Source organism: Uranotaenia lowii, chromosome 2 (genome assembly GCF_029784155.1).
Source record: "Uranotaenia lowii strain MFRU-FL chromosome 2, ASM2978415v1, whole genome shotgun sequence".
Classification (NCBI taxonomy): Eukaryota; Metazoa; Arthropoda; class Insecta; order Diptera; family Culicidae; genus Uranotaenia; species Uranotaenia lowii.
The window spans coordinates 101,538,175-101,554,549 of NC_073692.1; the positions used below are offsets into that span (position 1 = coordinate 101,538,175).

At 35.1% G+C, this 16,375-nt stretch overlaps 1 protein-coding gene across 7 annotated transcripts in view; it reads left to right on the plus strand.

Annotated features, from left to right (window-relative positions):
• The first annotated feature begins 1,555 nt into the window (after positions 1-1,555).
• Positions 1,556-16,375, plus strand: part of LOC129748672 (ankyrin-3-like) — a 281,828-nt gene continuing 267,008 nt past the window's right edge. For 6 of the 7 annotated variants that reach the window (XR_008737787.1, XM_055743345.1, XM_055743348.1 and 3 more), the window contains exon 1: positions 1,556-3,005. Coding sequence is in view for 6 of the 7 variants with exons in the window: in XM_055743345.1 (XP_055599320.1) it covers positions 2,862-3,005 (144 nt within the window). In the remaining variant the exon portion in view is untranslated. The remainder of the gene's footprint in view (positions 3,006-16,375) is intronic. The other variant, XM_055743346.1, reaches the window with a different exon arrangement.

Genomic DNA, 16,375 nt, shown 5'->3' on the forward strand with positions numbered 1-16,375 from the left:
CTTTCATCCGAGAAATTTTTCTTAGATATATTTGCCAAAAAAATATTGTTAAGTGCGTTTTGTATTTGCCATTTATCCCAATTAGCATTATCTAAATTTGCCATAAAAAAATATTTTAGAATTTTTTGTATACATAACAATGAGATTTTCATGCCGACGAAGTTACACCTGAATCTATTTTCATCACTTCTCTATCTGGGGACTTTGGATTATCCTGGTCAGAACCAGTAGAAAATCCTAGTCGGAGCTAGATGATGTTGTTTTCAACTGACAAAAATGTATACGTTCTAATGAAATCAGCCTAAAAGTATAATCCTTTGGTGTCAAAAGTGCACTTGCATCCTTCTGACATCAAACGAAACAGGATTTTCATTGACACGTTTTTTTATAAATAGCTTAAAAATATCGAAATAATTTTTCTTTTGACCTGTGTCTTCTACAGAATGTTAATCTATACTTTAACTATCCGAAAAACAGTTTATCTCAGTTTTGATAAAAAATCACTTGCACCCCTCTGATCCTAAGTGCCTCATTTGATATGGGACAGACATGACTTGGTATTTTATCATATATGTTGAGAACAAAGTTATGAAAGTTTTCAGTCTAAATTGAAGAACTAACTGTATATGAACGATTTTTGAGATAAACTGAAAAATGACGAAAATGCATATGGGACAGTCTTGCGAATAGCGGCAGTTTACGTCATTATTGTAATTTCTATCGGTTTTGTTATTTTTGATCAATTTTGTCATGTTTATGTCTTCTGTCTCTGTAGTCTTCTTTTTAATTATTTGTGTGTGTTATTTATGTTGGGATTATTTTTAGTCAATTTAATAATTAAACAAAAATTAATTTTTGTGTTTTTTCAATTTGTGTTCACTTTATGTTGTCATATTTTTGTAATTTTTGTGTCCATGATTTATGGTATTTAAAATCAATTTCGACATAGTATTAATTTTTTTTTTCAAAACACCTTTTCTCACGCTAAATAATTTATTTTATTTTAATTTTTTCTCATTCTTCAGCTAATTTAGCTCGCAGCCAAATGATTTAATTAAATAAACAGATCATTCCTACGTCTACCCTGAAGTCGACATCCAAGAACTTTGGCAAACCCCTCGCAAAATTGTTCTGTTCATTTTCATTGAGGCGTCCGTCTGTCACGTTACTCATTGAATTCATTCGCCAGCGTCGAGACGCCATCTCATCATCAGGAACAGGGTTGCCAATTAAAGCAATCGAAAGATTCCTTTTTTTGAATAAGAACTAAAGGGAATCTTTCGATTGCTTTTATTCAGCCACATTTTCACTTTTAAACTTCAGCACTGGTACTTAATGCAGTTCCTTACTACCCATTTTTCATCATATTTGCAAAAATCAGACAAAATCAGGCACATTTTCAAAAATCAGGGAAATTCAATGGCTTATCAGGTTTTCAGGCTGAGCCTCGAAAAATCAGCCAAAACCTGAAAAATGTGGCACATTGGCATCTCTGATCAGGAAAGTTTCGGTTCCAGAGAGACGGACGGCATCGGCTTCCTTCAGTCTTCGGAGAGAGCTTGCTTGCGTCGGTTGGGCAACGTTTTGTTTACGTTCTTGCTAGCTAGCCAGCTAGAGGTTCACCACCCACAACACAACGGTTTAACTGTGTAAGCTAGAGTGAGAGAGGTGGAAAAAATTGGTGTAAAGGAGTGCTAAATTATTAGTGGATTGTTGAAGGTGCAAAATCGGTGCTGCTAAGGTGAAAATTGGCAATTCTTCCCCGGTACGGTGCAACCAACGCGACTACAGGAGATTCTGGCGTCTGGTTCAAAGAAGCAGGAATTCGTGCAGCACACGGGAGTCATCTGCAGTGAAGCGTAAAACGCAATATAGGTTTGGTTCCTCTTCTGCTAAAGGTACTCTACGGAGTTGGAAGTCCAATTGGAAAAAAGGGCACAGCAAGGGACACTTCGATGGCTGATGAGATAATCGATCCCAGTACAATTTGGATGGGTTGATTCTGCAGTGAGACTGCAGCAGAATTCATTGAAAAAATTGAAAATCTATTTCTCATAAAACCTTTCGCTAGAAAGTGTTCTGACTAACGGGAATATAATTCGACCTGCACGGTAGCTATTTAATTTTAAATCAAGCGATTTAGACGCTTAGTAGGAGCGAGCATTTCTTTTTGTATGATTCTGTTTTTCATTGTCTAACGCAGACGAAATATTTTAGCCCGACAGTGAAAAATTGGGCGTATAAGTCAGAGAATTTCGGTGAGGTATAGAGGAAGAACCGGGAAAGCAACCGGGAACGGAACGGAAGTGGGCCAGGTGTGTGGTAAGCGACGAGTGCGGCAAGGTTGAAAGTGATCCGAGCGGAAGAAGAGGGCGAGTGTGCGATGAAATAAACCACCCGCAAGAAACATCCAAAAAGTGAACCATTTGGAAGAAGCCAAACCAACAAAATCGTAAAAGCAAAAAAGAAAAAAAAATCATATAAATTAAAGTGTGTGTGCTGCGTCTTGGTCTGTGGGTGTCCTCTGGGAAAACGTTGAAAAGTTCAATCTGCAAGATTTAATTCCTCAAAACAAAGGGGATAAAGAAAAAGAGCGTTTTTCCTCAACCCCATCTCGAGAGTGAGTGTGATTTGATTTGCCAAAAGAGCAAATTCAGCGGTGAAACCTTCTTCGGTAAAAGAATGATCGATTGCGGGGCTTGATTGTTTGAGGAAAAATCAATATTCCGTCGGAGCAAATAATATAGGGTGTGAGTGCGAGCGAGTTGCAAAACCGCGAATAAGTTTAAGCACAAGAAATCAGTTTCAATATATTCAGAATCAAGATAAGTTTTGTCAAAAAGCTACAACACAGCTGAACCATGGCTCTGGAGGAAACCCAAAACGGGACGGCTGTCCAGCCGAAGGATGCCTCCCAGAAGCAGCAACTGCAGCCATCCTCGTCCAGCGAAAAGCTGAACCTGGTGGCCAATGGAACCGAAAAATCTAGGAGCAATAACAAACAGGTAAGTCCAGTTTAAAAATCTGTATTATAAAGTATGTTTCAAAATAGATTATGAATCATTGCTCTATGTTAATACAGATTTTTTGCTAGCAATAAAGTCGTCCTTATAATATTTAAAATTTAATAGTCAATACTCGAAATTATTGAAAAAAAAAATGCTTCATAAAAAGCGTTGACAACAACCCACGTACCATTATCCTAAAGGTGAAAAAAAACCTTATCTGTTCATTGCAGTAACTCGATAAGAAAAGACAGCTTCCGTGTGTGAAGAATAATCAACAGATCGAAGTTCGATTCAATTATTGGAATTTAAGTCTTGCCCAGATTTGAAAATAATTTTGCAATATCTATCTATGCTCACCTGTCCATTATACAAATTTTATATCGTTATCAGCCTGATGCTTATCAATTCATTTCTCATACTATTCATTCAAAAATTATCTTTTGCATTTCGAATTGTTTTCCAATCGACGTTATGAGTTTTTGAAGCTCTTAACAATGTCAACAGATCTTAGCCACATCAATAATTTACCAAACATATATTTTTCTGCTTTAAAAAATCAGCTCATCATTCTTTTTTTTTCAAAACGAATTAAAAAACCATTCAAACTCATCTTAACACACCCACACCCTAAAACCCATTGGGGAAATCCAGTTGCTAAAATTGACACACAAAATAAGTAAATGTTTACGTAATCATCCCCCCCGTCCCGCGCATCATCGCAGAACGCAGACAGAACGAATGTCATTCTTTAGGAGCAAACATGACATCCGCCAAATGGAACGACAACAACAACAATAACAACCAAACTCGGGGAGTATATAAGAAAACAAAAACCGGTTCCAGTCATAGGTACTGGACAAGGTGATTTCCTCCGAAACCCGATGAGGTGCGAATAATTTTGTGTGTTGTTGATTTTTGTCTTTTGTTTTATTTTATCATTGATTTTTATTGCATAAATTTTTTTTTCGGTAATCATTTTCATAAGTAAAATCCCAAAAAACAAATAAAAAATAACATCTGAGGGAAAATTTAAGAGACTTTTGTCGTGAAGATGATTTTTTTCGGGAGTGAGAATGGCTCAAATTTGGATATCTCATAATATGATTTTTGAACACGATTCAGATTTGAATTTAAAATCACAATGAGAGATCCTTCGAGCAACTTTTACTGAAACTAAGTTAGGAAGTTCTCTTTAAAACGTTTGAAACGAAAATCGAAATTGATTAAACTTGCATGGCAAATAAAGTCCATTTCAAATACCTCAAAAACCTGAGAAGAAATAATTCAATTGACATCACTGCTGATGCCTAGCGAGGTATTGCTTAAAAATTAGTCAAGTAATACCTCGCTAGGCACCAGCAGTGATGTCAGATGAATTGGTTGTATTTCAATGCCAAAAGACATACCCGTATTCAACACCTAATAACTTTTTTGCCTAATAAGATACGAAGTTACACACGTTATTCAGCGGCAAGTTTCCTTCAATGAATTTATAAAATGGCATAAAACCCATCAGCAGGCTCGGTTCCAGAGAAGAAACAAAGATTTTGTGGATTTTTTCTGAACAAAATATTTAATTGCCGCCAACCGCGGTCTAGAGGATAGCGTTTAAGTCTTCTAAGCCAGAGGTCATGAGATCAAGTCTCGGTCATGGCATACATAGTACTATTTTGTGGGCTGGTGGATTTAGCATTTGTAAGGTGCTAGCTATATCCTTGAAAGATGCTTTAGTGTTAAGTAGGATTTTGATCTCTTCAAAGAAACATGAAGTTTCACTGAGATCCTATATGTATGTATTCGTTTTTAATTTTTCCATACAAACATAAAAGTTCAAATTTAATCATATAAAGTGACTTTTTTCTGATAAACAGAATCGATCCGATTTTCATCGAAGAATCGTCCTTCATTCCGGTCAATACATGGACACTCAAGTTGATTTACATAGGTTCAATATTGAAGATTTCGTATTACCTTAAAAAATTCTGCTTCTATTCCAGCCTGTAATAAACTCCTAGTGAAACCACTTAAAACTCCTAGAGCCCATGCGGCTACGGCAGTTGATTGAAGTTCAGAGGTTTTATGCCCAAGTTCAAAACAAATTTTCGTTTATCTTTTTGGAAAAATTTGGCAACTCGCCTTTTGTTTTGCATTTTCTGACAGCTTGTTATTTCAAGTTTAGGTATATGCACAAAAACTAAGAACGACACATGAGCCCATAGATGAGCTAGAAACATTTCCGTGAGACGAAAAAAATTGTAATATTTTTTAAGTTATAGGAGATTTCATCCCTAATTCAAGGAGCACCAAAATCAAGCAAAAGCGAAAGATAAAAGGTCCATTGACTATTTTGGCCATGTTTGTTCCCATTTCGGAGTTTCACAGGAAATTGATTTCTAAAACCATTCTCCTACTTAAGACCATCACACGAACTCGAAAAAATGATTAATTCTACTGTTACGATTCTAAATAAATCAGAATCCAAGTTTCAAATTAATGCGTTTTCCGGAAGACATTAATAAATTATTCAAAATGATATTCCTTTTTCTGAATTAGAAATTTGCATGAAAATAAATTTGAACCGATCCTATTTGCAAATTTTAAATAAATATTTTCGACACACCGAAAAACGCATACGAATTAAAATTTCGGCTAAAACCAGAATTATAAACTTTTGAACATAAGAAAACTCATTCAAAACACAGTGTAGGATTCAATTTAATTTGTCAGAGATTAATGCATTTTCAAATTCTTCCTGTTATCAAAGGAAAAGGCTTAAAATAGTTCATTTTTGAAGTTCACAAAAATAACTTTATAAATTTATAATACAACATGTTCAATTTATCATTGAAATTATTGGTAGGAAAAATTTAGTTTCTAAAATAATCAATAAAAAAAACTGATCAAAATCAAAATAAGAAATTTCAAGTTTTGTTGTTAATATTGAAATTACTAAGCAAATACTGATTTCGTTAACATTGCGCATTAAAATTAAGCTTTAATGTTGTTACTGCGGATCATTTTTTATCTTTTCATTGATTAGTAAAAAAATAAGTTCGATTGAAAAAAAGATTACTTTAAATAAAGTGAAACGTTTTGAAATTTTTAACCGCAGGTTTTTAGTAAAAAATTTCAAGCTCGCAATATGTTTTCGCCATCTATTAAAGTAAGTATTGAATCCTGAGAAGCACAAAATAAAGATTTTCTCAAATTTTAATTTAGATTTTTTTTTGTTTCGATTATAGTCGTTTTACCATCTTTATGGCATTCGCGACTTTATCAACGTTACAGTTGGCGGATCGTTATTGAAAAACTATCCGGTACAACTGTGTCCGATATTTACTCTTGGGCTCGAACTCGCGGACATCGGCTCAGGAGACAATAGACTTGCCAACTGAGCTATATCACAAGCCCTTTAATTTAGATTGATAGGCTTTTAAGACGATTAAGTTTTCATAATAAAAATTCAGAATGGAAAAACATAAAAAACTCATATACAAAAATTTAAAAAAATTATTTCAGTATAAAATTCAGTAAATTTGTTTGGAAATTATACAAAATATGAAGATGGATAAGATAAGTATTTTAACATTTAGAAGGGAAGGAAACAGCATTTTTGGTGCCTATGTTTTAATGATTGATTTGATAAACTTTTTGGTCCTGAACTCGAATCTTTTGTCAGACTTGGGTCTATCACCTTCAGTTTTGATGATATATAAGTTTATAAGTTTTAAGAATGAATCAGACTTGAGTGAAATCAACAATAACCGAATAACTAACAAACCTACATAAAAACATTATTCTGAATTTGCTTATCATCCACCATTAAATCAAACAAAAAGGCTGGAACAAATATCAATTTCTTCTTTTGTCACCCCCCCCCCCCCCCCCTTTGAAATTTCCAAAAACCCGAAGGGGGAAATAAATAAAGTTTGAAGTATTTAATGTAAATTTCGAAAAAAAGTTCAAGAATCCAAAAGATCACAAGACGAAAAAACAAATTTTGGAAGATGGAAGATATTTCACCTTTGGTATTCTTGATTTCATTGAATTTTTCGATAAAAAATTACTTGTTTTTTAGTTTTTGTGCAATGATGTTGTATGCAACTTGGTTGCGTACAAGCTTTCGTGAAATTAATTCCAATTTACTTGTTTTTCACATTATTTTTTATTGTCCCCCCCTCGCGATGTTCCAACTCCGAGTGGCAAAAGAAGGATTTGGAATTTGTTCCGGCCTAATATGTTGCCTAGATATTCTTATTCCGGAGGTCAATGATTAAATTCTACATTTCTTAGAATTTTGAAAAGATATTAAAAATTACAAATATTTATGACATTAATAAAGAAAGTTAAACAGAGCTGGTAATGGTGATTGTTAACGACTGATATTTCTAGCGTAACATTTCAAAAGGGCGAAACTGCCAAATGTAAACAAATCGAGTTAACGGTCATTCCGGATGCACGCGGTTGCACTTTACGTATCAAACGCGGTTTCATCTTAAAATTACTTAAAACTTTCAAAAAATTGATAACATTCAATTTGGCGAAACTTCCTGTTGATGCATTTTCGTTGGAACGTGAAGTTACGCCTATTCAAAATGGAGTGAATTTTTCTATTCGTGTAGAGCCAAAAGGCGTAACTGAGTTGACCGTGTGTGACTAAACGGCCTAATTAGTTTTTGCGTGTAGGATGAATGGGCGTAACTTCAAAACCAAAACAAAAACGGCCGATCAATTGGGCGAAACTTGCAGGCGTAACTGAAATCGAAAATAATAATAGGGCGAAACTCGAAAATTTCTGAAATTACGCGAAAAAAGTTAAAATTCTTGATAACCATCGAACAATAAGTGAATATAATGCACATTTTTTGATTTTGTTGAACAAAAAGTGGTCGATTTTATAAATAGGATTTGAATAGGTGTTCCGAATTTTCAAACGCGTTTTTCTCGTTTCGAGCTAACTGCTAGTTTCGCCCTTTTTAAATGTTACGCTAGATTTAACGAAAATGCCAGCTAGATAGCAATCATAATCATTTCTTGAACCCAAAGCATGCCATCATAACATGTGGTTTATCAGTCTAGAGCGTTTTCGTTGATAGCTTTGACCCATACGCAATCACATTCTGAACTGTAATGACGGAGTCAGTTGCTGAGATTTAGCGAGTAAACGTATGTCAACGTGCTACTCAGTTTGTGATTGATATTTTACAGTCATTAATTATCACAGAAAATGGGTACTGTGATATTAGTAAAACTCGGGTTTACATTCATGCACACGTGACTGTGCGTTAAAATAGAATAGGAAATAAAAAGGCGGGAAAATTCTTGCTCTCTGAAACATGCTGCAGTTGTTTTATGGGCTATCTAGTTAGCAGCTAGACTATATTACAATAATATGGAGATTTCGCTGTTGCCAGGTTAGATGAGAAATAACAACCTATAAATATCAACAACCGGCATGGAAGCGAAATTTTAGCAGGCTATCATCTCAATGGTAACCAATGATATTGAATATTTACTATGCTAGCTTTCATTGAGAATAAAACTCGGAGGATTATCAGCCTGCTGATGATCGCTGACTGTGGCTCGATGCATAGTTGGAGTTTTGGAAAGTGATAATGATTGGAAAAAAAACAGTAGCCATCTTTAACTCTGTCAATTTTTCTCAGCTCTGGTTAAAAAAAAAATCATTTAAGAAATTTTATGAAAACTGCCCATCGATTTGACTTTTACTTTGAAAAACATCTAAAATTCAACTTGGTTTAAAACTTTTTTGGAAATTCGTTAAAATTTCCTTTTTTACAAATTTTACAAAAAAAATTCTATAGAATTTATCACAAAAGTCAAAATTACTAGCGGTCTTCGGGAATATTGTTCATCGATTTGAGACTTAATTTTCAAATTTTTTTTCAGTGTTGTAAAAAAAAGAGCAGACATGATTTACAACCTATTTTCAATAATTATTTAAAAAACAAAAGCTGATTGAAAAAACAAACTAATTGCATATTTGAATTCAAAGCACCCAATTTAATCAGAATTAGCGGAAACATGTGAATTTTGTGGCTTTCACCACATCGAATCTAAATGTTATAGCCTTAAATATCAAGCATTTACCACAGGAAATATGAAAAAGTTTTTTATAAGGCAGTAAAAAGGAAATTAACTCCAAATTAGGATTTGCTTCGAAAAATGCCTTTTTTCTCTAGCACAAAATAAAATTGGGTTTCTAAAGAATTTCATATAAGCATAAAATTTGTAATTTGGGTAGGGATGAATAATCCCAGAGGATGAATATCCCTTACAAAAGATAAAGAAATGTAATGACTTAAACGATATATTTTTTAATGTAAAGGATACTAGGTTTTGAGTGTTTTTTTTTGCCAATTCTGTTGAGTATCGTGAGTAGTAAACACATGGTTACTTACCAGCATGTTGATGTGTTAAATTAGTATTTGATGAATGAATTTTGAAGTTAAAATAATTGGTTTGAAATTCTGAACATGTTTATTTACATTACTTCAGAAAAATTCATTCTAAAGACGAGTTAGGGTATTTGAGTGTCAAGAATTTTCAATACAAAAAAATTGCAATTCGAAATTTATGTATAATTAAAAAAAGTTTCCATTTGTGAACATCTTATAGTGTCGTAAAATGAAATCTCTAAGGCCTAGAGTGATATCGGACAAAGTTTCCAAGCCATTTTTCTGACCTGTTTTTAACACTTATTTTTAATGTCTTTTGGGATCAAGTAGTTTTACGTTACTACGGTAAATCCATTTCCTAAATATTTGGAGGTGGGGGTGGAGTTTGAGGGGTTTACACCCCCTATTCATATTTTCCAAGCAAAATTAAACCCCCTCGCACGGCCTTGTTACCCTATAGTAATTGTATACTAAAAGGCGTAATTTTCTAATTTTTAGATAAAAACAGTTTTTTAGTCTTTTTTATCAGATACTTACTTACTGGGTATATATTAGTCAGGACATATATTAGGCCGGAAAAAATAATAATTTCTTCTTTTGTCACCCCCCCTCTCGAAATTTCCGGAAATAAATAAAGTTTTGAGTATTTTATGGAAATTTTCAAAAAAATATCCAAAAAAATATCTGAAAGATTACAAGAGCAAAAAACAAATTGTAGAAGATAGGAGTTTTATCACCTTTTGTATGATTGATTTAATTTAATTTTTCGACAAAAAATTACTTTGGTTTGGTGCAATGATATAGGGTGCAATTTTATTGCATCCAAGCTTTCATACAATTAAATCCACTCCCCCCCCCCCTCCGTCCCCCTCTTGCGAAGTAACATACATTCTGAAAAACTTTTCTTAAAACATATTGCTTTGAAAATATGGCATTATAAAGTTCATATTAAACTGTAACGATTTATAAATGGAATCAGTATTTTTATATTATTTTTTTCATGTGGGAAACAATTTAGAATGATAAAAAAAATATCTGCATTCTGTTGAATTTTTCAAACAAAGTTCAGAAACTCATGTTCAGATAATTTTTAGTAAACAAAACCCCCCTCCGTCAAAGAAAAGGGGCCTCCATCCCTTGAGTGCGATGGACTCAAAACTCCACAGATACCATTCTTTATTCAAAAAACTTCTCCATGCCAAATTTAACATCAATCGTTCCAGTAGTTACTGAGTTCTCGAAGAACCGATATCCAAATCCTCTCTATTTTTATAGAATTTTTGACAATTATGAGTAATTTTTATACAACGATTAAACGCTTATCTCCAGTTTTTTTTTATATAGTTAAGATTGTAACATGAACTTTCAAATCTAATCAACGATCAAATTTTCGATTTGCTCCATTTGGAGCTATTGAGGCTCTAAAAGAGTAATTTTTCAACACATTTTGCCTTATAACTTCAGAACAAAAACAAATTTTGGTGATCCGTTTTCAACTAAAGATGCGCATTGTAATTATCTAAAATGTTGCTGAATAAATGATGCTGATAAAATATCACTATGAAACGATATCATGAAAAACTGATTTTTGAAGGACCACTCTAACTTAATGAAAACAAGTTGTCATAAAACTAAAGATATAGATTGAGGTTGCCAGATTGCCCGGTTTTATCCGGGTTTGCCCGGATATTTAGTATAATATTTGGAAAAAGTTCGATCCGGCCTGGTTGCCCGCATTTAATTGAAAAAGTCCGGATTTTACCCGGGTCTATTCTCATTTTCATTCTGAAATCAAACCTAAAAAACAAATTGTGTTGTAAAAATGTTTTATTTATGCGTTCAAAAGGGATTTTTTAGAGCAAGTTTCATAAAACAAATCATGAGAAGTTTGTTGAAATCTCAAAATAAGTTTTGTTCTTGATTTTTGATGAGTGATTCCTAGGTTTTGACCAAATTTGCGTTGATATTGCCCGGATTATGATCGACAATTTTGAAATGAAATGCCCGGATTTTTCCAAGTTTTCAGATAAAATAGCCCGGATTTGTCCGGCCCGAATGCGTGCTGAAAAAATTCTGGCAAACTTAAGATAGATGTTTGGTGTCTTCAACAAAGTTTTATGAATTGTCATGTTCTACGGTATTGTAGAATAATGAAGGCCTCTATCTTACCACAGTTAGGAAATAATAAGATACAAAACTCAGAAATCTTATGAACCACCCTAAAATTTTACCAATCAAAATGACCGCTTTTAGTTGTTGTTAAAGTTTGTGCAAGACATCAAATGCATCAAACTTAAGAGGAAGACGCTAAAAATTGTTTCCCGCTAAATTTCATTTCTGGACCACTATGCATGGGAGCAAGGTTGCCGAAAAAAACAGAAAAATCTATAAGTTCACAGAATTTTTAGCTAATTTTCATCATAAATTCTGTGTCACAGAACACAGATTTTTGGAAATATTCACGGATTTCACAGTTTTTTTTTTATATTTTGTACTTATTTCTAAAATTTTAAATTTTATTTCAACATAATTTTGAATTTTTATTTTTTTTTCTTGGAAAAACATGGTAAGATTGACAATGTTTATTAATTTTTACTAGTTAAATGTAAAAAAAACTCAATTTTTCATTACTTTTCAAAGAAATTTAGGATATTTCCATCACAGAAACCCATAACAGAATTTTTAGGTAGAATCACAGGAAGTCAGAATTTTTTTCGCAGAAACACAGAACTTTTTTCGGCAACCTTGCATGGGAGGCGTTACTCTATATTATATTCATAAATAATTTCTACCAAATATCATCTCCAAACTGCACTAATTGCTGATTATTGGCCCAATAATGACAGCAATGTCAATAATTTTCACTTCATCCCACTGTCCCGCTCATTGAAACCAATAAAAGTGACCATTTTTAACTGTCCCGGTTCTTAATCCAGCGAGAGCGGAAAATAAGAAACCCGCGAGACATTGAAACGACCGAGACGTGATTATGAAACATTCACTAACTCTTGTACTTATCCTTCTTAGTAAGCATAAGCGCGACGACGAAACTGATGATGACGGCGGAAACCACTATGAAGATGGCGACGACGGCTCTAATGGAAATGGGTTTGACCTTGCATCATGAGAAGTGGCTCTTGAACAACGACAAAAAAAAAACGGAAAGAGCTATCTCACTGTCACCGCGCAATATCCATCCATTTCGATTCAATTGAAATGTTAAGGGGTGACGAAAGTTTTGTCCCGGTTTATTTAGTATCGTCCTTCTCCGGTATAGTAAATTATTTCTTACAATAAGTAGGTACCTTTAAATTTGCAGAACACGGATCCGAGGGAAAACGGATTGGTTCAGAAAAATTATGTAGGTTAATTAACTTTTAAATCATGGGTCGGATGATTGTTCCGCAAATGGAAGCTTGCATGGCAAGGACAGTAAAGGAGATTATACTGTGACTTATCTACGATCTTCGATTCGATTCTTAATGATCAACAGAAGGGGGGTTGAACCTTTCAAGGTTTCGTTAAATTCGTAATTAAAGGGTTGAACTCGATCATCAGACACGGGTAGAGAATTGAGAAAAGTTTCAAAACATTTTCCTTCCTATTGTTTTGTAGTTAGTACACCCACAAATCAGACTCTACTTCAGTGATGAACTTTCTTAGAGGTAGAATTATCGGTATAAGATTCTATGCCGGACCGGCATTAACAAGCTTTCTAATAACTGACATAACTTTCTAATAACATACATATGTCTGAAAGAAACCAAACAGAAACATAGTACATATAGATAGAACAGGATGGAAACAATCAACCAGCAAGGATATTGTCGAATGATGTACCGAGCGCTGTGTGTGTATGTAAACCGTAATTAGAAAAAAAAATCTTTGTTTCCAACCGATGACAAAAAAACCATCAGCCAAGATGAGCTGTACGTGTGTATGTAAACCGGCCGGCAATAGAAAACAGTTTCTAGTTTCCCATTCCCATCCCATTATCATCCCTTTCCCATCAAAAACAAAGGAGGATGAAAAAAAAAACCGGGCAAACGGTAGACGACCAATGTATTGCGTTTTTATCGACAGTGGCAATAAATACAATAAACCTTCGTTTGCTAACCGACTCAGATGGTGCACTGTGTAAGATAGCGGATGGCAAACCGAGATGAGAATGTTGCCTAGAGTTCGATTCTTACTATATCACCTATATTTTTTTTTGAGGAATTGTCCAATAGGATGAAAATTTTATAATATATTTTTTTTGTTTCCCTTGAATGTAGTGGTCATATTTTTGCTTGGGAACTCGAGTCTTTATGCCAATAGTGCTTTTCCAAACATATTATCTTTGGTACAGTACACGTTTCAGTGCATTTTCGGCACAGAAATTTGCTCTTCTATTGGTGTAGGTATAAAGGGTGATACGGTCAAAATTTGGTCAATATCAACTTGACGTATTTCTTTCAATTTTGCATTTAAAAAGCCTGAACACCCCTCATTTTGAAGGTGTGTGTGTGTATAGAATGTTGCTCCTATTTTGATTTTGGAAATCACTCTTCAGTTGTTAAAATGCCGTCCAAGGAAGAAGAGCAGCCTATCAACATTTTGCTCGCGCATCGCGAAAATCCGAGCTACTCGCACGCAAAACTGGCAAAATCGCTAAAAGTTGCCAAATCAACCGTTACAAATGTAATTAAAGTGTTTGGGGAACGTTTGTCGACAGCCAAGAAGTCTGGATCGGGGGGAAATCGAAAACCGGAAGCCGCTGAGACGACAAAGAGAGTTGCCGGTAGTTTCAAGCGAAACCCTAACCTCTGTCTCCGAGATGCCGTAAATAAGCTGGGTGTATCGTCTACAACCGTGCATCGATCCAAAAAACGAGCCGGACTATCGACTTACTAAAAAGTGGTGACTCCAAATCGCGATCTCGGAGGCTGTACACGACGATGCTGACGAAGTTTGACTGCGTGGTAATGGACGACGAAACCTATGTCAAAGCCGACTACAAGCAGCTTCCGGAACAGGAGTTTTATACGGCAAAAGGAAGTGGAAAGGTAGCAGATATTTTCAAGCACATGAAACTGTCAAAGTTCGCGAAGAAATATCTGGTTTGGCAAGCCATCTGTGTTGTGATATTGTCTGAGCAGACAGTAAAAGCGTGTGCACAGCTTGCTTGTGGGATAACAACTAATTTATTACAGCTAGATATACAGATGAATATTGAAGCACATATAATTATTACAGATGAACTACTACTTATATAACATCTTCCCCTTTTAGGTATTTCTACTTCAAATTCATTTAGAATTTCGCCTATAATCTGCCGATTGAGTTCTCACAACATACGATCTTGGTTCAGCTAATTTTCTTAATATTTCCCCCCTTACCCATTTTTTCGATGACGGATCTTGAGCGAGCATTAAATCTCCTTCCTTAAAATCTGGTCTCGAATGGGCTGCCTTATCGTAGTTTTGTTTGTACTTTCGTTGGTTCGTTTCTAATTGCGATTTAATTTGATCATCCCTGACACCTTTCAGTCGATCCTCCGCTGTAGGCAACTTCGATCTCAAATGTCTATCTTGCAGAATTTCGGCAGGTGATGCACTTAATCCAGCGGCTGGTGTATTGTTGTATTCGAGCAAAGCGTAATAGAAATCCACATCATCATCGGCACATTTCCGTATCTATCATTCGTTTCACTGTTTGTACACATCGTTCACTGAAGCCATTAGACTGAGGGTAATGTGGGCTACTCGTAGCAATGTGGCATCCCCATTTTGAGCAAAAATTTCGAACTGGTCCAGAGTTAAAAGAATTATTGTCGCAAACGATTCTACGAGGTATTCAAAAGACGCAAAATACTCGCTTGAAAACCTCACAAACTTCCTTGGCTGATTTGCTTTTGGTTTCCGCTACTTATATCCATTTGGAGAAGTAATCTGCTACCAGCAAAAATGTTTTCCCTTCAAATTCGAAAAAATCACTTCCTAGCTGCTGAAAACACCGTTAAGGGATTTGATGAGAAATGAGTGGTTCCTTGGTGTTTGATTTGTGAAATTTTTCGCAGATCCCGCACTTTGAGATGGTGTCCTCTATGTCCTGATTTATTTTAGGCCAGAAAAATATCGTCGCTGCTTGTTTTTTCGTTTTTGAAATTCCTCCATGCGTCTCATGCAGCAAATCCAATATTTGACGTCTCATATAGCTAGGAACGAAGATTTTATCCTCCACGAAAAGTAATCCGTTGTCTTCATAAAGCTTTTCCTTAAATTTCCAGTAATATCGTAGATCTTCAGGAAGTTTAGAGCGATCGTTAGGCCATTCATTTTTGTAGAGCTGCAGCAACTTTGAAAGAATGGGATCATTCTTCGTCTCGTTTTGAAATTCCTCCACCTTTTCATCTGATGCGTTGATTGTATGCACTACGTGATCGAGGCTGGACGAATTTTCTTCCTCCGGTGATGGGATGAACGCTCTAGAAAGAAAATCTGCTAAGTACATATATTTTCCTGGCACATAACAAAACTTGAGACAGTACTTAGAAAGTTTCATTTTTATTCGTTGTAGCCTCGAGGCGTGAATTTTGGATATTGGTTTATCCATCAACGACACTAACATGTGGCTTGGAAAGCAGCATTTTCATAGCTTCCGGGACTGTCAACCAAGAAATTTACGTGAAAGAGTGTTTGAATAAACGTCTGCTGCCTTTCCTGAAGAAACACGGTTGTTCCGTACTGTTTAGGCCGGATTTGGCATCTAGCTATTAAGGTAAAAAGGCCATGGAGTGGCACGCCGCCAACAACGTGCAGGTGGTTCCGAAGGACAAGAACCCTCCCAACACGCCAGAGCTCCGCCCAATTGAGAAATACTGGGCTATTGTCAAGCGGAACCTAAAGAAGACCAAAAAAAATGCTAAGGACGAGCAGCAGTTCAAGGCAAACTGGCTTTCTGCGG